At 35.1% G+C, this 18,520-nt stretch overlaps 1 protein-coding gene across 1 annotated transcript; it reads right to left on the bottom strand.

Moving 5' to 3' along the window:
• Positions 1–3,608: 3,608 nt before the first annotated feature.
• On the bottom strand, positions 3,609–18,316 carry LOC120353907 (cytoskeleton-associated protein 5-A-like). Its single transcript, XM_039439402.1, has 5 exons — positions 18,143–18,316; positions 14,488–14,634; positions 10,828–10,993; positions 9,137–9,360; positions 3,609–6,429 (listed from the first exon to the last, which is right to left on the bottom strand). Exons 1-5 carry the CDS (start codon positions 18,170–18,172, stop codon positions 6,304–6,306), a joined length of 693 nt encoding a protein of 230 aa, XP_039295336.1. The 5' UTR covers positions 18,173–18,316; the 3' UTR covers positions 3,609–6,303.
• Positions 18,317–18,520: the final 204 nt, after the last annotated feature.

Below are 18,520 nucleotides of genomic sequence, written 5' to 3'. Positions count from 1 at the left end.
AAACGGCTTCTCTGATTGGTCCTCGTAGAATTGATCACTTAAAATTTAACCGGCTTTTGTGCAACCGGCAAATGAGTCAAGTAAACTACTATCACGTCCTTATTATTTCACAATTGATACAAATTTAACAAATTCAACTGAAAATATCGGGTTAAAACTCATTAAATTCAAAACTAAGCTTACAAGTAATAAAAAATTATTAATATCATGAGATAAGAATTTATTCACAGCACATTACTGATTATCAATCATCATCACAGTCATCAATGGAATAGCAAAAATGGCTGCCTCCAAGTTTCATAATTATAAATTAATAATTATGAAAATATAAAGAAACTTAAAATATGGGGTTACAACGCAAGTTACGAGATTTAAACAGGAGATAACACCTCCTCCAGGTTTAGTTTTTGCTGAATTTCTGGCTAGGTCTAAATATTAATTAATACAAAATTTGGTAACAAGGACAATATTTACTACAGTAGCCTATACTAAAATTTTTAGGCTTTAATGAATTTTATAACATTGAATACCTGTCTTTAAACCAAGCCTACTCTCTTATGTAGGTTACTAATAATATATGAATGTAATCCAGCAATTTACATGAGTTATTTTAATCAACATGGCAATTTTGTCCTACCTTCAATTACAACATGGGACGAGGATTTCATGTTTTCATTTGATTAACTCAATAAAGGAACCAATTTTATTGACTGGAAATAACTACATCAGAAAGAGATTAACTAACGGTACCTACGTGAAAAACTAACTTCGACGAATTACAGTGTTCTACATTTGAGGACGGAGGCATATACGGCAGACTGCAAAATAGTATAACTTGACCAGTACACAATTACATAATAATTGTTATGCTATGCTAGAAAATAAATAAAAGTGAATAAAGCTAAATAAAGGGTAGATAGTTTGCAAACTGTATACATAAGCCATCATAGCTTCTTCTTTGATGAACACACAGACGATGTTTAAAAAATTGGGAGATTGAACAATTCAATATGATCACTAAGCAGACTCTGGCTAATAATCTAAAGTGTATAAACTTACTGATAATAACTTATGTGGATAATAATTATAAGAGTAAAAAGAAATTATTTCAAAAGTTTGTAGTATAACTGAATCAAAAGATCTCTAGGTGTAGACTAGGCCTACTTAGCTCTCGGTCTTGAGACCAAATAAAAGTACCTAGTGAAATCAAACCAATTTAAAAAATGAATTAAAATAGATCAGAGTTAATTTAGAAATTATATATTTTCATTCAAAACATAAAAAAACATATTTACGTTAGCGTGCGCAAAGCTTCAATAATTATTTCAATTACTTACCGAGCTTGAATAACAAATTGCCAGAATGATGGAATGTTTGACTACAAATTGTTTAGTTTAATTTACATAGAAGTTTATTATTAAATTGAAATATTACAACAAATTTGACAGTTTGACATAGCATCTAATTCACAACCATAACGGAACGAAGACTCGAAGCGAACTACAAAACAAAACATTTTATTTGAAGATTCAGTCAGCAGACCTTTACTTTGAATGTTGGCCACTTGGTAGCAGCACTAGACTTTCTCTCAGGAGAAAATTGAACCGTAATGCACATGCGCCAGCCTTTAGTGTTCTATAGTGGGGTCCACGATATAACGGTAATATTTGATTAGCAATAGCAATAATTGTATTGCTATCATTCAACAAAACGGATAGCGCTATATCTTTCTCGCTTTGCTCTGTTGCCTGATTGTTTTTCATCAAGTAGAAATATAATTAATTAAAAATATATTTAATCATGATTATAAAAATTTATTATGTAATCATTATAAGATAATTATCGCAGATTGAATGGAAGTATCTGAGGTCCCAATCCGGAAGAATCAAGACATAAAGACAGTTTGAAATCATGGTGTGAAAACCCTGCTTCATAAAGTGATTGATTTTTTTCATTTCTGGAAGTGACTACTATCACAATTTTTTCATTGACGAAGTTTAGTCCAGGAACGTAGAAAATATCTTATATTACATCAATATTTACAAAATTTCATCATCAAAATGTTAATAACTTAATCCTTATAGATTCTATTAGATTGAACATAACATACACATGATGAACATAAGTGTTTGTCATGTTCCGTTCAATCTAATAGAATGTACAAGGATTAAGTTATCAACATTTTGTTAATTACTTTGGTTTAAATGCAGCTTAAGATTCACGTCAATCTGCCAACATTCCTCAATAACATCAACGCCTTCCATTTCAACAATACTGACATTAAAGAGTAGATCTCACCAAGGAGGATATATTTATAGATTAATGATTGACTATATCATAGTGGATCTCACAAAAGTAACTTACAGTACGGTGTAATATTAAACAGTTAGGCCCGGATGCACAAAGGTCTGTTAAATTTAATCGTGATTAAATTCCACAAGTACCAATATAATAGAATTTTTTATTTGTTGACGTGGAAACCAATCAAACAAATAAATAGAGCAGGTTTTTCTGAGTATTCTCTGATTTATTCACCTTGGATTAAAAGTTAACAGATTTTTGTGCAACCAGGTCTGATGCTGTAGACCTAACTTATATTTGTACCTGAATAATATAATTATATCTATATATATATATATTATATATATATATATATATATATATATATATATATAAAAGCGAAATGGCACTCACTCACTGACTGACTCACTCGCATAACTAAAAATATACCGGACCAAAAACGTTCAAATTGGTAGGTATGTTCAGTTGGCCCTTTAGAAGCGGACTAAGAAATCTCTTGGCAATATTTTAACTCTAAGGGTTGTTTTTAAGGGTTTAAAGTTCGTCTTTTAGCATGTATATTCTTCTTCTCCCAATCCCTTAATTATAATTGAAATTTCCATATCATATGTTACTATAGAACACTTATTGTAAAACACTTATTGAAATGGGCTGCTTTTAAATTAATAAAACTTATTTTGTTTTATTAATGTTACTATAGAACTATAATCTATCTAGAGTACCTCCTCTTCGAAACAGTTGTAAACTGGCAACTAAATTAATAATTTTGTCAGGTGGCATTAAGTTGAGTTGACTTTGTTAGTTTGGCACCAAGTTGAAGATTTAAATGCATTTATCGCGGAAAAATTGATTGGGCACTGCTACTTCAATCCTGGGAATATTATATTACTAGCCGTTAGGCTCGCTTCGCTTGCAATATCCGTTTAGCCAGACGTTTAGTCTGGACCCCCGACTGGATCGTCCAAACATATGATCGTCCTACAAATGAAAAATGCAGGCGAGCGAAGCGAGCCTGCTGATCTCATTCTTGGACGATCCAGTCGGGGGTCCAGGGGGCGGAGCCCCTTGGCTACACGGATATAGCGAGCGAAGCGAGCCTGACGGCTAGTATATTTATATAATATAAAATATATCATATAAATCATAAATATACAATTATTAAGATATATTTATATAATACAAATATATTTATAGTAGTACCTGAATAATTAGAAATAATTGGAAAGTGCTAATCACACGAATTAATATACAATATGCACTAAATGCGTGATGGCAACTTCAAGGAAAAATAACATTATTAACTACAATTCATAAATATATAATATAACTATTTTAATAGAAACAAGCGGTTTACAATATAATAACAGGAGATTTGGCATACATGAAGTTTGAAATTACAGTGAAGACTCCCTAATACGTCACCGGTTTTGGAAAATCGGATCTCTAAACAACGGAAACATCAGAAAATCAATAATAATCGCTATAAAAAGCAATAGAGTCTGAATAAAAGGAGACACTAACCGCAATAGAGTAGTCTAGACCTTTCTAGAATAATTAATTTCGCACAACATGAAGCAGATTACTGCTCTAAGATTACAGCTTTAAGCCGCGTTCACACCAAAGTTATTATCAAAATGTTAATAACTTATCCTTATAGATTCTATTAGATTAAATTAAATTTGATTAACACCTATGATCATGTGTATGATAAGTTATGTTCAATCTAATAGAATCTATAAGGATTAAGTTTTTAAAATTTTGTTAATAACTTTGGTGTAAACGCAGCTTTTAGAAAGTGCTTTATTGCGATTAATGTCTCTATTTGACCAGACTCATAACAATAACAAACATTTATAAATAGAACTGGGAACTGGTAATTAATACTGTATTATTTCTGACGAATTAATTCATCTTGATATGTTAAATGTTTTGCCAAAGATTGGAATATGTAAAATTTGGACCGAGCAAAAGTAAATACGGTAATTGATTCTAAGTACAGGTAGCCAAATCAGCATTCAAAATAACTAGATTTTAGTTGAGTTGAAAAATTAGTTTTAGATTCATTTTCTCCAACAGGCAAACTAGAAGAAATTTGAAAGACACAGATAGAAAAGCTTTGTAAAAGAAAGTTAAATTAACCTCAAATATTCTTATAAAAATATAATAATAACTAGTGTAAGAAGTTAAAAATGAAATGCTAAATATTATAATATAACACAGCATTGTTCTTCCTAAAGATACTAAAACAATACAGTCAACTAATTACAATGACTATACATAGTGTAAGTTTTGTCATTCATTTTAGTTACAAGAAAAACAACTATTAACATCTTTTAGAGGACATCTCAATGTTATCATATCGGGTGGGATCTCTAAAATGATGCGAGGATCAAAATATGACTACAATACCCTATTAGAAACCACCTATTAATTCTCATAAAATACTGTGTTGATTATTTTTCTATTGAAGGGAAGATAGGTCTGTCTATCCAATGTCTACCTCATAAAATACCGAACTATACGATTTTTTCAACGGGATGACAAATTTACTCAATTTCTTTCTTCATCATAAATACTGTCCTAGTTGAATTTTCTTAATGTACGGATATTAGTCAGCAAATTTTCTATATTTCATTTCCATGTAGACTTTAATGCTATACTTGCTTAAGGGTGGGACTCATATTTCATTCAGAAGCATATAAAAATATGCACATTCCTTAATAAAAAAAAAAAAAAAAAAAAAAAAACTGCAATAGATTGAATGTAATTTCATAGTACTGTAATACTTTTTTGATTATTATTAAAACTGAATTCAATATTTGAATGAATTGGAATATTTGATAAAAATTAGATTCCAAGGGATAATGAGAAAAATAATATATAATACAGCAAATCATCCTTAAAATAAATGAACTACGAAATCATAATCATTTGCACAGGACAATCATATTATGATTTTTGTAGAAAAAACATAATCAGCAAAATAAGTTCATTGATTTTAAGTTCAATGAAGGTATTTCCTTCAAGTAATTTGCTCCATTAATTCGCATATGAAAAAACTAATAATAAAATGTATAAACAAAGAGAATCCTACCAATTAAACTCACGCTAATTTTAATTAAAGCAAAAATTAAATTACAAAAAGTTAGTTTTGAATGTGCATAACCTCGCTAACTTTTTTAAATTCATAACCTAGAAAGCAGTCCCATTTATTAGTCTTCTTAACAAAATATTTACTCACTATTTACTGACATGACACCAATTTCATGTAGAAACAAGACAACACAACCATCAATTTGTAAATGGATAGAAAATTGCGTTTGGTATTAATATTTGTTCAACGACAACCAATAAAACTCGAAATAATAGTCAATTATTCAATAATGTCAAACATTTCAATAGTCAAAAATGTCAGATTAATTTTTCAAACCTCTTTGTCTCTTCCAAACTTTTCCATGTAGATTTTTTTGAATTTATATTGTAGAACTACCTCACAATTGAAAAACACTGCTTCTGTTGTCAATACTATTGAATCAGTGTTTCAAAAATTATCCATGTAGCGTGGCTACTCAAAAAATATTCAAAATAAAAATAAAATGATTTCATGTAACTTTAGTACATACTGCAGTAGCACGATTTTAATGTGACATAAATTTATCCTAATTCAGTGTACATCAGGATCACGATTATCAGAATTACGACAGCAAAATCTATGTTAACATTTTTCAACCAATTTGGAAAAAATCTCAAAATCTATTACACAAAGTGTACAAGTTTCACTAAAAATGTGAAAATTATTTTTTATTAATTCAACTACCAACACTTGAAACAACCATTATTAGTCCCCATATATTAATACCAGACTCAATTTTAATATTTTAGTAATTTCGATTTAAATTGTTGACTCAATGGGATAAGGTCTGCAATTTTCAACTGCAACTGATGCTCATTGAAATAAATAAATACAACAGAGATTTTCTCTGAGCTGTGATTGGACCGTTACTATGACGAAGTATCCAATCGCGCGCCTTGTTTGATCTTTTCAAAACGCTGCTTCAGCGCTTCCATTGACTTGGAGTCGGGACTTTGCTGTTTCTCAGGACTTTGATTTACAATTGTATCGAATATCTGAAAAGAGAAATATCAAAATAAAAATAACAGATAACAATTGAACAGTTGATACAAACTTCAAAAGTTTTCATATGGCAAAAAAAGGCAATAAGAGTGTTAGACAACTTGAGAAACAGAGAGTCATGTAGAGAAAGCTTTCGAAGATTGAAGATATTGGCATTCCCTTCAATTTTCATAATGAGTAGCTTGCTGCATGTCACTAATTTAGAATCGTACTCATGTCAGGGGAACAAACATGAATACACAACCCGGCATAGAAATGATATTTCAATCCCACAGGTAAGGCTTTCTAAAACAAGGGACAGCCACCTATTTCAGCAGATAAAAATTTACAACAGTCTTTCCTCAGCTGTTAAAGAGCTGCCTAAAATGAAATTCAAGAAAGTTGTGAGAATAAATTGATGGAGAGAGCATATTATTCATTGACTGAATACTTTGAATGTTCAATATAAGGGCTGCACCTCATTTTGGACTAAGTTGTGTACTGTAAGGTGTATCATCATGTGAATACTGTTACCATTCTTGTCAATCTCCCTGTTAGCCTACTTGTATATACATACTCTGAGCTATTGTTTGTTATTCTTGATATTGTGTTATGTATCTTATTATGTACACTGTATTTTTTTTGACGAGCTTATACATTGTAAAAAATGTCAGGCAGAATAAAGAATTTGAATTTGAAACTTAACATGAGTTTCACGGTCATCCAAATAATAATAATAATAAGGGCCAAGCCACATGAAGCGTTTTTCAGACGTTTTTACAATGGCGGCGGACTAGTCGGCAGGGCAGGATGCTCTCCTATTGGCTGATTATCAGCTGATTGGGTGATAATCGCCTGGAAGCAACGCTTCATGTGACATGGCCCTTAGAATCCAACAGTTGGTAGACGGTTGAAAATTTATTTCTTCAATAGCAAAAAAAATCTGGTGTGGTACACTCACACAACTTTCCTTGCCGTTATGAAAATTGATCACCTGACGCTAGTGTTCCCGCGCATCTCAAGTCTACTATTCTAAGATTTGAGCCAGCTGGTGACAGGGCAATAACGCTGGAGACACACATGAGGTCTGTTATCTCTTCATAGTGAATGATCTAATAGAATCAACAATAATTTGCAATTGAATAATCACATTTTCTCGAATTTAAAGCTTATTTTCAATTTTAGGTGAAAATGTTACTGAACATTAATTGTAGAGATTTTCATGCTCAATCTACTCCACTTGATTTTTTTTTGTTTCAATTGTATCTGAAGCCTGATAATTGGGAATCTATCTGCATTGATGGGGCGGAGCTCCTGAAATTTTTACAGATATGGGACCTGTGGCAGTTGATAGAGCTTATCGATGACTATTTTAGGTATCAATTTGATAAGAATCGTTGGAGCCGTTTCAGAGAAAATCACGAAAAACCCTGTTTTTGACAACATTTTCGCCATTTTAGCCGCCATCTTGAATTGCATTTGATCGAAATTGTTCGTGTCGGATCCTTATAATGAAAGGACCTTGAGTTCCAAATTTCAAGTCATTCCGTTAATTGGGAGATGAGATATCGTGTACACAGACGCACATACACTCATATATATACACACACACACACACACACACACACACACCACACACACACACACACACACACACACACAGACCAATACCCAAAAACCAGTTTTTTGGACTCAGGGGACCTTGAAACGTATAGAAATTTAGAAATTGGGGTACCTTGATTTTTTTCGGAAAGCAATACTTTCCTTACCTATGGTAATAGGGCAAGGAAAGTAATTACAATTGCAATCAACCAGCTGTTAATAATAGAACAAGAACCAATACTTCAAGAATCCTTTCAACCATACAGTAGTTTATTGATTATGATCCAAACAATATAAGCATATAGCATAAGAAGATATCTCATGGTATAGGTCGTTCATGTTTCCAATTTGAAGCCGAGTTTTTGTTAACTCAAGCCAATTACTAGGGGTATTCACAATGTTGGAGTTAGCTGGCTAAGTCGAGCTATTCGCTAACTCCTGCTATTTGCTGAGTTAACTCAATGTTATAGTAGTAAGTTAGCAAAAAAATAGCAGACGAGATAGCAGATAGCGCAGGTTTGAGTCCGCTAACTCTGTTAAAACGGCGGCCATATTTGTTTTGGTCATATTTGGTAGCAAAAGTGAGGTTATAAACTTTGAGTTACACAAATTATCCGCTTTGAGCGGTATTGCAGTTAGCTTATAGCAGTTGGTTTTAGATTGGGCGTTCACAATCCAGTGTTATCAAATAGCACTTTAGCTGGCTAAAACAACATTGTGAATGTCAAATACTGTCGACTACTGTCCATTATTACTATTTTGACTGGATGAGAGTGTAAGAACGGCACAGCATGAGAGACTACAGGCGTCACATAGCTTCACCAGATACAACTTTCGATTGCTTTAATCAATCAACTTTGAAAAAGAACGAGTAGGACTATTGGCTTAAGTACGGCACAGTATGAGAGACTACCAGAGTCACATAGCTTCACGGAAAATAACTACTAGGACTATCGGCTAGAGTTAACAGTGAAATTTGGAACATAAACGCCCTATATTATGCTATCTTTTCTTCATGATGTTATGATTATGATTTTTGAAGGGACGGATTTAAGGATCCAAAGGTTCAAAGGTTTATGATGTTACTTAGAGGACCGTGTAAATAACGTGGAGACTCACCGGTTTGCGGCTAGGCAGCACATCTGAGTCACCAGCTGTGGCTGTTAGCTGCTGACAGTCACCACCCTGCCGCGCATGCGCATTAGGCTCCAGATTGGCCTGCGCACGCAGCACACGCAACCGTGCCATGAAGTTGCTCAAGTGTTGGGCATCGGGGTCATCCGGGTCGGACGTCGGAGTCCCCAGCTCCATCTCCTTGTTGTTTTGCTTCAGACCCTCTTTTTCTGCACGCACAAAAAAGTACATTAAGGATTGAAGAGACTTGAAAGCTCTTATATCTACAGCTTTTAAAGCTACATTTATAAGGTATGATCACATTGAATGTGTATATGTGCAAGTGCACGTTAGATTATGCATGCGCCTAAAACATAAAAATAACAATAGAAACACTCACACTGAACGACGGTTGCACTTGCTGGTTACGTTCCAGTGTGAGTGTTCCTATTGCTCTTTCCATATTTTGTTTCTCATCTGCACGCTTGGTCATGCATAACCAAGCTTGCACTTGCACATACACGCATTCAATGTGTCACATCATTTTTCTTATTGTAAGAGCATGACCAGTTCTTATTTTTGACTAGGGACATGAGTTGTCAGTTTGTTTGAATGTTCGACGAATTAAACGATATCATCAATTAGTTTCAAATTTTCAACACATTCTTTGAAACATTATACAGATCGATAACCACACACAAGAAGGTCTATTTTATATTTTATTTTTATTTTTTATATATATATTTTTTTATATTGAACTTTATTTTTCCAAAAAAATACATTATTAAAAATATTATTATTGATCGAGCGTAGCGAGTTCCCACTTTTTTGACTTGAGGCAAGAGTCGTCCGTTTGTATGTTTGACGAATTGAATACTTTCATCAATCAACTTCCAATTTCCAACAAGAAGGGTCAAGCCACATAAAGCATTTATTCAGACGTTTTCAGAGGAGTCGGCAGAGCAGGAAGCTATACGATTGGCTGATTATCAGCTGATTCCCGAACGTCAACACAATCAGCCAATCTGAGAGCTTCCTGCCCTGCCTACTTGTCTGAAAACGCCTAAAAAACAAAAAAAAATACACTTCGTGTGGCTTGGCACTATAGTGAGGTCCAGGTTATAATGGCAGTGGATAAAGATAGGAGAATAGCGATGCCAATTCTCTGCATTAATTAATTATATTTCTACACCGTCACAAACAAAAACACAATTGGCATCGTTGTGGACCTAGAAAAGGATAGTACCACCGGCTTTGTCGAATGATAGAAAAGGATAGCAAAGTTGATTAAATACTGTCATTATAACGTGGACCTCACTATAAAAACCAAGTCACATGATGCGTTTTTGCACTGGCGGCGAAGGATCAAAGTAAGTAACAGGTTAGCTGAAGATGTGGCAGGTGTTGCCATGAAACCTGGTTCTGTAATGTAAATTGACTTTGAACAAGTATAGTGGTATTGTCAACATCAATGTCTTTTTCTTTCAATTATCAAGCTTTAGTAAACTTGACTTGTTTTCTAAATCACCTACTCAACTAAACCGTTAATAAACTTGAATCCAAGTAAACTTGACTAATGTGAACGTCACTTAAGTGATATACCTTTCATAAACTAGACTTCAAGTTTTCAAAATCTCCAATTCAACTAAAACGTTAATAAACTTGAATTCCAGTATACTTGACTCATGTAAACTGACCAGACAGTGTAGCCGCACCCTTGTTGCCCTGCAGCCGCTGTTCCATCTCAATGGCCTGCAGTCCGCGCTGAATGTAGTCCTGGAAGAATTGTGTCGACTTCTCCAAGAACGGTTCAATGTCGGCATCAGGGTGCTGCTGCTTGAAATCGTACAGCATTCGCAGGCCCTGCCAATCACGTCAATAAAAGTTAAAAAAATGTCTTCAAATGAAAAGTCACAAATCGTGAAAAATATCTAACTAGTAGTTCTGCGAACAGTAGACCTCGCTCATGAATAGCCTACAACTTTCAAACTAATGAGAAGGGCCATTAAGAAAGTACAGTATATTGTGAAGATTTATCCATGTCATCTATTATTTTCTCCATTGAAAGTGCTAAAGACATTGTTTCCAGGGACACCGGACTTATAAATGTCTCTCAAGGACCAAGGTACCTTCATATCGTCCACATATTTACAATATTACAAATTTTCCAACAATTAATTATAAGAAATCGGTCTACTGACAGAAAAATGGAATATGCAGTAGGCAATTTAGACGATGAATCGTCTCACAGACGATAAAGAGACGGAAAATGATTCTAAATAAGATGGGTTTGTTGGTGACAATGACAGGAGGTTGCTAATAATGTTTTTTATGAAAAGTGGATTCAATGTTATGGCGGCTTGTTATGCCTATGCAGAATGTTTATGCTCACAAGTCGGTTTCCGATCTCAGCGAAAACAAGACCTAACTAATTAAGCTGTGATGTCTCCGGCCGGTTCGGTAGGTCTAGAAACTATTCATCTATGAAACAGGGAAATATCGTGTTGAAAAGGGAAGAAGAAATGGGTGCAATCAAGTGAGAAGTTTTCTTCAATAAATAAATACATTATGATTTGGAGCGGCTCAGACGTTTCAAGGTTCACCGCTGACAACTCTTGTCCTCTATCGATAGCATTCCAACGATACCATTCATTCAATACAGCACATTTTAGAGCGGCACAATTTATATTGAAACCGGAGGTCTTATCAAAAATCGGTACACATACGTTTCTGCGCCTTGTTTCAAAGAACTTGTATACAAAATTTCATCCAAATCGGACAATAACTGCGACTGTAACTGCGGTACAAACAAACAAACAGACAAGAGCCGATCGAGTCGAAACTAATACCTCAGCTTCGCTACGTTCAAAAGTAACAGAGTCAGTACATGTATTACTAATAATAATAATAATAATCAATTTCTTTGTTCAAAGTAATCATACAAATCGAGTATTAAGACATAATGTATTACTGCTACAAATCCTTGAAATCCAATTATTGTCATAAACTTGGAATGATCAGAGGTGCAGTGGACATATTGGTGCTTGCGTAGCAGCCTAGAGGTCCCGGGTTCAACTCCGAATATGAACAAATCCAGATCACTCCTGAGTTATAGGATAGGCATGATTGTCGGTCCCAGCTGAAGTATGACAGTCGTAAGGTCCATTCTTAGACCAGTTATAGAATAGACACGCTGGGAAGTCTAGCCTCTGAAGCCAACATCTACTATCATATCACCATATCGTGACGTCAGCATCGGATAGAAAACTTTTCTGCAGAGTTTGTTTACATCTGTTTTCCATAGCTGATTGTGTCTATTTCAGATGGAAGTAAATGATTATTCATGAAAACGGTAAACTCCGCTGAAATAGAAAACAATGTAAACAAACTCTGCAGAAAAGTTTTCTTTCCGATGCTGACGTCACGATATGGTGATATGGCAGTAGATGTTGGCTTCAGAGGCTAGACTTCCCAGCGTGTCTATTCTATAACTGGTCTAAGGGTCCATTGATGGACTAACTAAATGATACATACAGGCGAGGTGAGACCTTCCCGCCAAGGGTCTCCCCACCAACAAAAAGCCACACTAATTTAGTTTACTTTGGTATCAGTGACCTTGTTCGATAGAGATAAGATATAATTTCCATGAGTTCTATGGAATTTCATAATACTCGCTTGGCCGGGCTGAAATGTGGGAATCTTCCTTTAATCAACATTCAAGTATCTGAAAATATTCTATAACTAAAGACATTCCAAACAAAAAATGAATCAAGGTTAACTATTAGTTTTCGAGACTCAACATTTTTGACCGAGCGAAGTGAGATCTAAGATTCAAGTCGACGGTTTAGCATTTCTCTTAATGTTTAAATGTTCATATGTTGCGCATTTACGGCGAAACCCGGTAATAGATTTTCATGAAATTTGACAGGTATGTTCCTTTTTTAATTGCGCGTCGACGTATATACAAGGTTTTTTTTTGGAAATTTTGCATTTCAAGGATGATATTAAAGGGAAAAGGAGCCTACTTCATACGCCAATATTAGAGTAAAAATCAGATTATAGAATTATTCATCATAAATCAGCTGACAAGTGATTACACAGATGTATGGAGAAGCCAGTCTATTGCTGTATTTCCATAAGGTCTATAGTTTCAATCAGGTACATGTGGATGAGAATACTGCGTGAGGTCTACTGTTCACAGAGCTACTAGTTTCCAGCTGGAATATGAATAGAAGCATAGCCACCTCTAATACAAGGCCCTGGCCTACGATATTGCAACGTCGCAGTGTAGGCCTAGAATCTTATACATGACTAGCCGTCAGGCTCGCTTCGCTTGCCATATCCGTTTAGCCAGACGTTTTAGTCTGGACCCCGACTGGATCGTCCAAGAATGAGATCAGCAGGCTCGCTTCGCTCGCCTGCATTTTTCATTTGAGCATTTTTATCATATGTTAGGACAATCCAGTCGGGGGTCTAGACTAAACGTCTGGCTAAACGGATATGGCGAGCGAAGCGAGCCTGACGGCTAGTAATATAATATTCCCAGGAATAGCTCTGATTGAAGTAGTAGTGCCCAATCAATTTTTCCGCGATAAATGCAATTCAATCTTCAACTTGGTGCCAACCTAACAAAGTCAACTCAACTTAATGCCAACCTGACAAAATTATTAATTTAGTTGTCAGTTAAAAACTGTTTCGAAGAGGTACTCTATCTAGATTGTAGTTCTATAGTAACATATGATATGGACATTTCAATTAGAATTAAGAGATTGGGAGAAGAAGAATATACATGCTAAAAGACGAACTTTAAACCCTTAAAAACAACCCTTAGGGTTAAAATATTGCCAAAAGATTTCTTAGTGCGCCTCTAAAGAGCCAACTGAACATACCTACCAAATTTGAACGTTTTTGGTCCGGTAGATTTTTAGTTCTGCGAGTGAGTGAGTGAGTGAGTGAGTCAGTCAGTCAGTGAGTGAGTGCCATTTCGCTTTTATATATATATAGATTAGCCGTCGTCGTCGTCTTGTTACAGGGGTAGGCATTAATACCTGTTCCGCCTTCAAACATTCTCCCACCTTTTTCTTGGTCTGCCAAGATGATTAGTGAAAAAGATTTTTAAAAATACCAGCTGATCTTTTTCACCAATCATGTATTTGATTTTAGGCCTACACTGCGACGTTGCAATATCGTAGGCCAGGGCCTTGTATTAGAGGTGGCTATGATAGAAGTCAAATAAAAAGTCAATTTAAAATAAGTTTTGGACCCCTGTAAACGTATTAATGAGCGATTCAATTGTCACAGAATGATCGTTACTGCACTATCAAGGTATAATATTTATTTACTAGAGTTGTTTGTACCTCTTTAGTTTCAGTCTTGGATCCGATCTTCATGAAAATGTCGGACAGCTGGTCTCGGAATGACTTGGGCATGCGCCGTGGCTTGCAGTTTTCCTTCTTTTCCTGCTGGCAATCGCCCACTGCTGCCGAATCTGCCACTTTCAGTGTCTGAAAACAAATTATTCTTTCTTTATTGTCAAATAATATAATAAGAAATATAAGTAATATATAGAATAATAAGAAGTAGAAGTAAGAATAAGGAGTGGGAATAATTTAGAATATAATTGAAGAGAGAGAGAGAGAGAGAGAGAGAGAGAGTGAGAGAGAGAGAGAGAGAGCTGGTGAAGCATTGATTTAGTCCATTTCCGAATTTCAGGATCTTTTCGCTGGTGCCAGACAATCGACTCCAACTCTAAAAAATCATTAGTTTAATTACCACACTTTTTTCTAAGTATTTAAACACGGCATGCAGTCAAATATTCAAGTAAATAATTAAAAACGTTTACTTACTGACTGAAGTACTTTCGACTGTCTAGCGATCTTTTTCAACACTTTTTTCATTTCCATTTTCGATCATTGTGTTGAAAATGATCGCTAGAAGGTCGAAAGTGCTTCAGTCAGTAAGTAGAAGTTTTCAATTATTTACTTGAATATTTGACTTCATGTCATGTTTAAATACTTAGAAAAAAGTGTGGTAATACATCGCAGCTCGGAATGGATCAAGAAACTATCAAGTTTAATTACGATTAATTTTATTAGAAACCTGAATTTTAGTAACGATTTGACAAATCCTTATAAGCCTTCCACAGGAGATCACTGGATGGAATATGTTAAATTAGAAAGATAAATAAAATAATAATGAACCATGATGAATACTGATTTGAAAATTCGCAATTTTTTGAGTACACAAGAATGAATTTCCATTTATTTATTTATTTATTTATTACATTTCCAACGGTATACACCAATTTCAAAAGAATACAATCGTAACAAGATCAACAAAAATAACAAGACAAATATAAATATAAATATGAGATACATATCATAGTATCATATTATTTGACATAGAGTCAAATAAGTAACTTAGCAAGAAGAAGTATAACAACTAATAACAGTAATATGAAATAAAATGTACAAATATACATAAGAAACTATCAGCTCGAATTCAAAGACTAAAGCAATAGCAAACAAAATATTTGTAGCAATAACAAAGGAAACACAGTAATTCAATAGCAGCAAGTGCAACAATATAATAATAACTATAACAATAACACAATAACACTAACACTATAACCAAACACAGCCAACTAATACAAATGATAAAATATAAAAAAAAAAAAAAAAACAATGAAACAAGCAAATGGAAAGAAATATAATGAAATCAGCCAGAGAACAAGCCCTTAATACATTTTAGCTCTGCAAAAAAGAAAAACTATAGACCCAGCTGTAAAACCGCTCTCTTGAAAGCCATAGCAGATACACCAAAGAATTCTATCCCAGCTGCAGCAGCCTCACAGCCCGATCGTAATATCCTAGACAGTCCACTGTTATAGGCATAGGCAGTAGTATGAAGGCGTCTGCGGAAAATGGTCCTGGAACGGGTCCCTCGTGGAGCACAGATATCAATGCCAGCCAGTAATTCAGGGCAGTCCAATATCCCATTCACCAACTTAAAAAGAAGCACCAGATCATTGAGTCTTCTCCTTTGAACCAAGGGTAAGAGTCCGAAACGATTCTCCAATTCCATCACAGGAACATCAAAGTAGGCAAATCCCATCCTACAGCCAAGCATTCTTACAAATCGCCTCTGCACCCCATGCAGCTGATCTATCTGATACTGATGATAAGGCGACCAGACAACCGATGCATACTCCAGGACAGGCAAAACCAGAGCCCTAAACAGGACCAGGAGGCTATAAGGAGATCTGAAATCTCTTGAGGACCTGAAAATGAAACCAAGCAAAGACCCAGCTCTAGATGTCACACCACAAATATGTTCCAATGGACTAAGAGAAGGACTCATAACAACGCCCAAGTCCTTGAATTTCAACACTCTCTTCAATGGAGCACCCCTCAAAAAGTACTGGAAGTCAAGTACGTTAGATCCACGCCTAAAAGACATCATGACACACTTGGCATCATTCAAGGCCATACCATTATTGAGGCACCATTCATCAATCCTGTCAAGTGAGCCCTGCAAAGCCACATGCCCCAGACCAGGTTTCACCACATCAAAGAGTTTCACATCATCAGCATACATCAAGAAATGACATGAGATGACACTGCCAATATCATTCATAAATAAGTTGAAGAGGAGAGGGCCCAGGTGTGAGCCCTGCGGAACACCAGACAATGCCCTAAAAGGAGATGACTCTTGACCCTCATATCTCACAATAAGGGATCTGTCTCTAAGGTAGCTATCCAGCCACATCAGCAGGGAACCATGAACACCATAACCCTTCAGCTTGGCAATCATCAGAGAGTGATCAACTCTATCAAATGCCTTTGATAGGTCCAGATAAAGGCAATCAACCTGACAAGCATCCACAAAGGCACCCATGACATATTCCTGAAACTCCAGCAGATTAGTTGTTGTAGATCTAGATCTCAAAAAACCATGTTGCTCCAGAGATATAATGTTTAAATGTTTGAATGTTTATATGTTGCCCATTTATGGCGAAACGCGGTGACTGATTTTCATGAAATTTGACAAGTATGTTCCTTTTTTAATTGCGCGTCGACGTATGTACAAGGTTTTTGGAAATTTTGCATTTCAAGGATAATATAAAAGGGAAAAGGAGCCTCCTTCATACGCCAATATTAGAGTAAAAATCAGACTATAGAATTATTATTCATCATAAATCAGCTGACAAGTGATTACACAGATGTGTGGAGAAGCCAGTCTATTGCTGTAATTCCATAAGGTCTATAGTTTCAATCAGGTACTTGTGGATGAGAATACTGCGTGAGGTCTACTGTTCACAGAACTACTAGTATAGAACTAGATTGAAACTATAGACCTTATGGAAATACAGCAATAGACTGGCTTCTCCACACATCTGTGTAATCACTTGTCACTGATTTATGATGAATAATTCTATAGTCTGATTTTTACTCCAATATTGGCGTATGAAGGAGGCTCCTTTTACCTTTTATATTATCCTTGAAATGCAAAATTTCCGAAGACCTTGAATATACGTCGACGCGCAATTAAAAAAGGAACGTACCTGTCAAATTTCATGAAAATCTAATACCGCGTTTCGCCGTAAATGCGCAACATATAAACATTTAATCATTTAAACATTAAGAGAAGGGCCAAACCGTCGACTTGAATCTTAGACCTCACTTCGCTCGGTCAATAATATTAGATGAGTGTATGCAGTGTCTGATGGACACCGATTGTCACTGTACTTTTTAAACGCGTCGTTTAAAGTGTAGCTCACACCACTAGGTCTGTCGTTCAACTACCGACTACAATGAGTTCATAAAGAGTAAAAGAAAAGGTACTGAAAAGGGAGGAATTAGCATCCTACATAGTTTGATCAAAATACTCATTTCAAAATTGGTGAGTGTCTGTCAGACACTGCATACACAACCAAGGTTTAATTTTTGAAAATATTCCACAACATCAATATGATGTGTTTTACAAATTAATGGAAATATTTGTAGGACTCACCCTGAGCAGTTTGTTGCAGTAAGTGGACATTTCCGACTCAGGCGTGATGCCCCTTGACCTTCTTGACGTGTGGCATGAGGTCGTAGCCCTTCATCTTGACCAGGGTATGCACCACTGTCTTCACAGTTCGCAGCGGAGTGTCAGACTTCTGCTTCTTCCACCAGTGCGATGGGTAGTCCTACACAATAGATTAAATCAATAATTAGTTAACAAATATACAAGATTCATAGAAAATAGAATATAACAGAATGACATTATTTTTTTATTGATGAAAGTTTATGGTTAAGTTTATTGATGATGGTGAAGTTTATGGTTTTTACAAACTAATAGATAACATTGTCTGGCTGCGAACCACACGTTCATCCACACCTCCAAATG

This window comes from Nilaparvata lugens, chromosome 12, assembly GCF_014356525.2.
Source record: "Nilaparvata lugens isolate BPH chromosome 12, ASM1435652v1, whole genome shotgun sequence".
Lineage (NCBI taxonomy): Eukaryota > Metazoa > Arthropoda > Insecta > Hemiptera > Delphacidae > Nilaparvata > Nilaparvata lugens.
The sequence above is the reverse complement of the archived record's forward strand: the minus strand, read 5'-3'. Positions and strand labels throughout refer to the sequence as shown.